This window comes from Eptesicus fuscus, chromosome 7 (assembly GCF_027574615.1).
Source record: "Eptesicus fuscus isolate TK198812 chromosome 7, DD_ASM_mEF_20220401, whole genome shotgun sequence".
NCBI lineage: Eukaryota > Metazoa > Chordata > Mammalia > Chiroptera > Vespertilionidae > Eptesicus > Eptesicus fuscus.
The window spans coordinates 43,822,610-43,828,037 of NC_072479.1; the positions used below are offsets into that span (position 1 = coordinate 43,822,610).

The 5,428-nt window shown below is 36.7% G+C and overlaps 1 protein-coding gene across 1 annotated transcript; it reads left to right on the plus strand.

The window, feature by feature from the left end:
- Positions 1-244: 244 nt before the first annotated feature.
- IFNG (interferon gamma) lies at positions 245-4,608 on the plus strand. The gene is made up of 5 exons (XM_008148764.3): positions 245-358; positions 1,538-1,606; positions 1,702-1,884; positions 2,985-3,118; positions 4,589-4,608. The coding sequence occupies exons 1-4, from the start codon at positions 245-247 to the stop codon at positions 3,108-3,110; spliced, it is 492 nt and encodes a 163-aa protein (XP_008146986.1). The 3' UTR covers positions 3,111-3,118; positions 4,589-4,608.
- The last annotated feature ends 820 nt before the right edge of the window (positions 4,609-5,428 follow it).

Genomic DNA, 5,428 nt, shown 5'->3' on the forward strand with positions numbered 1-5,428 from the left:
AAACTAACTAGCATCTCTGTCTATCTGTCACCATCTCATCTTAAAAAAACTTGTGAAAATACGTAATCCCGATGAGACTCCAATGAGGTATAAATACCAGCAGCAAAAGGAGATGCAGTACATTCTTCTGAGCATCTACAGATTGGCTATTAGAAGAGAAAGATCAGCTGAGTCCTTTGGACCTGATCAACTCAATTCCGGAGCTACTGATTTCAACGACTTCGGCCCAACTCTCTCCAGAACAATGAAATATACAAGTTATATCTTAGCTTTACAGCTTTGCGTGATCTTGGGTTCTTCTAGCTGCTACAGCCAGTCCACAATTTTAAACGAAACAGAAAAACTGAAGAGATATTTTGTAAGTATGGTCTTTTAATAATACCTGCTTGTGGTTGAAATGACTGAACATTGGCTTGGAATGTATCTATGATGGGCTGTCATCTCTAGTCCACAGTCATCTTGAAAAGACTTGGTGGTATTTTGACTGTTGACTGGATGAGTTTTAATTCAATGATCTGGGTTTTGCTTTATCCCTCTACTCAAATGTTTTACAGAAGAGGGCATTCATGAATCTTTCAAAAGATGGGTATACTATGGGTATAAAACAGTTTGATGTTGATAATTTTGTGGTAAGAATCCATGCAATTGTAATGTCAAGTAGCATATAACATATTGAAAAAAAAAGACTGGCTATTAATTTTTTATTTCTCAGACTACCATGATGGTGATAGTAAAGGGTCAAGATTAGCACTAAAATGATAATATGAAATAATTAATCAATTAAAGAAGGTGAGGTTCTTAAAGCTTTCGCTTTAAAAAAAATCACTTATAGGTGTTTTTCTCCAAAAAGTGATTTAAAAATCTACTACCCCATTTATAAATTACCCTTGAACTCAGTTCCTTGCTGAGATTCTCTAGGAGTTATAAATATTTAAATATTTTTGTTTTGTTATGTGACTTTCTTTTAAAATTATACTTATGGTTACTTAAGATAGTTTTTGCATTTTAAATATTTTATTTGTCCAAAATTTAGCTATTATAATTATAGCTATTATACTTACGTTTAAGCTTTCACAAGCGATGCTATTCTCACAACATCATATCAAACCTCTCTCTCACACCTAGAACTATTTTTTAAAGCTGACGTAACATCCGATAGAACACAAGTAGATGTTATAAAGATTTGTACCATAGGGGGGCAGTATTTTATAGTGGGTTGCTGATTTTCTTACTAGGCTTGAAAACACTTAAAAAAAAAAAAAAAACCCACTATGGTTATTTGAGAAAATTGAAGTATCATCTGCCTTGTTGAGTTCATTTGTGACGTTGCAATTTAAGGATTATATGAAAGTTAAAATAGCATGATAGTCTTTGGCAATATCCAACATAACAGCTTTTGGGGATACTTGCTAGAAATAAACCAAGGATTGAAAAGAAAATCATTGAATATTGTCAGCATCTAAGTGCAATACAACTTGTACTTTTAGGGCAACTTATGAAGTAGTTGTAAACCAATTTTCCCCCCTTGTTTTTCCAGAATGCAACGAGTCCAGATATAGCGAATGGTGGACGTCTTTTCTTAGACATTTTAACGAATTGGGAAGGGGTAAGCTGAATATTTCCATTTGATTGATTTTCCTATTGCTTATTTTCCAGTGGATAAATTCATATCAACCTCTCTTTCTGCTCTTTCTTCCCAAGGAGAGTGACATAAAAATAATTCAGAGCCAAATTGTCTCCTTCTACTTCAAACTCTTTGAAAACATTGAAGATAACAATACCATTCAAAATAGCCTGAATATTATCAAGGAAGAGCTGCGTGTTAAAGTCTTCAACAGCAGCAACAGCAAAATGGAAGACTTCAAGAAGCTAATTCAAATTCCAGTGAGTTGATCTTAATTCTTTCCTTGATTTCATTGCAGAGGCTCTTGGAAAAGTATCAGGATGGGCAATCTTGAGTGAACTCTCAACCGTTTTCCTCTTTTACTCAATTGCTAACATATTTAAGGCATGTTATGCCATTAAGTGACTAGTCTTGCAGCCTAGAATTCTCCTAGTCATTCTCAGGAATGTGACAAGGTGGCCACAGAGTTTCCAGCATTAGAAAAAACATAGTGGCAGAGCCAAGGTGAAAGTAAATGGTCCTTCTTTTAATAATCACGAATTTACCTAAATGTTCGTATTGGCTTATCTGAGGAAATAATTCAATGTACTGGAATAGAAGGCAGAATACAGGGAAATTTTCTGCAATTCCAATTTTAAATGTTTATAGCAGTATTTGCTTATTGCCATATAAAAATGATTTATTTTTAATCCCATTATGGAAATGATGAAACTGACATAATTTGGGGGAAATTAAAAATTACGGTATTCTTTTGTCTTGGACTTGCTATTATTTAAAAAGTACTAAACCTAACTTCAGTGGCTCTCAAACTTTGGTGGGTACCAGCATCCCCTGCAGAGCTTAGTGACCAAACAATGGCCTTGGCCCTCTTCCTGCACCTGGGCCTCTGAGTTCTTCATTAGGTCTCCAGGTTATTCTGCTAGACACTAACCTACTGTAACTCATTTGATATAGCAAAGACTAAAGTATAAGGTGATAGAATTTGTAGAGAACCTAGGAGTTATCTAAAACATAGGTTGAGAGAGGTTAAGTGACTGGTTCAAAGTTATTGCTCACAAAGAATTCAAACCAAAATGTTCTGCCATTCCACTTCAGAGGTTTTTCACTATATAATTTTGAGAACTCTGGAGCAGTAAACTTAAGGTTAAAATGTGTGTCCCACCCTATTACAGCATAACTAGCAATTTAATTATAATCTTAACTACTGAAGAAATCACTGTTGTATATTAAGATAATATATTGCCAGTAAAAATCATATTTTTAAAGGAATACTTTCATTTTCATGAACCATACCATCAACAGTAGAATATCCTGATAGCTTGTATGCCTGAAATTAATATTGTTGTATCCTTTTCAATAGGTAAATGATCTGAGAGTCCAGCGCAAAGCCATAAGTGAACTCCACAATGTGATAAAAGAGCTGTCAAAACCTAACCCAAAGATGCGGAAAAGGCGTCAGAATCTGTTTCGTGGCTGGAGAGCATAGAAATAATGGTCATCCTGCCTGCAATATTTGAATTTTTAAATCTAAATTTATTTATTAATATTTAATATTTTACATTATTTATATGGGGAATCTATTTTAAACTCAGGATCAAATATTTATAATAGCAATTTTTATCTAATGAAAATGAATATCTATTAATATATGTATTATTTATAATTTCTGTAATCTATGACTATTTCACTTGACCCTTCTTTTCTGACTAGGCAAAACTATGTGATTTATAAGGCTTTATCTCAGGGGCCAGGTAGGCAGCCAACTGAAGCAAGACCCTGTGGGTTTGGGTGGTGCATTTATTTCACTTGCTGATATAATGAACACTTTAAATGAAATGATGTCATACAGTTCCTGTCTATTTGAAATCATATCTGCATTCTGAGCCACTGCTTTAATGGCATGTCACACAGCACTTGGATGTGTAGGTCATATGACTTGTACCCTGATAAAAAACATAGTATCTCATCTCATCTCATCTCATCTCATCTCATCTCATCTCATCTCATCTCATCTCATGCCTGGTGCTTCCGAATATCACTGATAATTGTGACTGTATCCAAATGCAAAATATTTTATTTTTTCATTTATCAATATTTAATATATATGAATAAAGCATAATTTTATAACTATTTATGTTGTGTCATTTTCTAAGGAGGTCTTTGGTAAATGCACTATGTACTAATGAATTAGTAGGAGGAAAGTCATTTTAAGCTGTGGAAATCTTAGAATTGGATTACGCTCCATTACATGTGGTGTTTCTACTGGCAATTTGTTTGCTTCCACTGCTCCATTTGGCAGCTGTTTAAGTTACCTTTCCAAAATATAGATTTAACTATGTCACCATTTATCTCAGAGCAGCTGCTTTGGAAAGTAGTCCACATTGTTTAGCTTGGCACACAAAGATTTATTTATACCTTCTCCCTCAACTTCCCATTACATCCTTCATCTTGGTACCCCCCTTTCCCATCTCCTCTGTCCACCTTGGGCAAACATCCCTGGGTATGAATAGTGATTGTGAGCTTTAGGGAGAGAGGCCTAGATTAGAACCTTGGTTCTACCATTACCAAGTAATGTTACCATTATTAGCTGGTTAATATTAGTAATAGGAAGAGAGCAAAGGGGAGGCCAGATGTTATAAGCATGGTCATCTGGGCAGCTTCACCAGGAAGCTCCAACTTAACACTCCCCAGGGACCCACTGGTCCATTCCCTGCAGATCACTGGTAGAAGGGATTGAACAAAGAGGGAGATGGGCACATGCACAGGGAAGTCGGGGTGGTGTAGGGAAGGTACTTGCCTGTCAATACAACCTGGGAAAAAGGTAATTAGCTAAGGGGTGGAGCACTGCAAGCACATGGAATCTTAGAAGGTTATAATCCCCCAAAAGTTCCCTTGCTTGTGCCCCTTGTTCCCCTTCACTGCCTTGCTCACTCACCCGGATGCTGGTGTGTTCTCTCTCCACAGCCATGTGGCCTTCAGCAGCCACGTGGCCCATGGCCATGTGAACTCCACATGCAATGGACTGCAGCTGGGAATAAGATAAGCTAATCAGGTGCTGAACTGGAGTGTGCCTTAACATGGAACAGAAACTCTGGACACTGGCTTTTGCCTTGAGCCTGCTGAAGACAAGATTGGACTTTGTCCATGGCAGGATGGATGTAGCTGGGTCTTTGGAAGAGAACCCCCTTACTTTTACAACATCAATAAAGCTTTCCATGAAATGCCATTATCCAGTGGAGGCTTCAGGAAATTCTTTTCCCCAAGGAATCCACTTCCATTGATAATAGTGTGACTTTTAATGAATTACTTATATTCTCTAAGCTCCAGTTTTCTCATCTGATAAAGAAGAATAATTGTGCATTCCCCATAATATTGTAGCACACAGAAAGTTCATCATTGTCAATAGGTTGGAAGGTGGATTATAGGAATTCTGATGTTGGTGGGTAAATGTGGTGGCAAAATTTTTTTACTGGTTGTTTAAAATTTTCTCAGTGAAATAGGAAGCCGAGAGAGAGGTTCAAGAAGGAAGTGTTGGAGGCTTGGAAAGAGCAGAAGAATGAACGGATCAGGGGAGCAGAGTGTGTATTGCCAGGCAGCATTAAAGGCTCACTTGGGGTCAGCAATCATGAAGTTAAGAGACACCAGTTGATGTAGTGAGTGTTTGTCTCTATCTATATAGGACTATGGGTGAAGATAGAGATAGGGAGAGAGTTATGTTTAGAAGACTTTAATTTGTCCAAGCAAGTAGGACAGAGGGAGAGAAGACAAGAAATGGTGACATAGTTAAATCTATATTTTGGAGAT

What these genes read in the sequence shown, in the direction of transcription:
- IFNG (XM_008148764.3), top strand. Translation starts at nt 245, where the DNA reads ATGAAATATACAAGTTATATCTTAGCTTTACAGCTTTGCGTGATCTTG. An exon ending in TTTTAACGAATTGGGAAGGG is followed by an intron (nt 1,607 to 1,701) that starts GTAAGCTGAATA and finishes TTTCTTCCCAAG; the next exon opens with GAGAGTGACATAAAAATAAT. An exon ending in AGAAGCTAATTCAAATTCCA is followed by an intron (nt 1,885 to 2,984) that starts GTGAGTTGATCT and finishes CCTTTTCAATAG; the next exon opens with GTAAATGATCTGAGAGTCCA.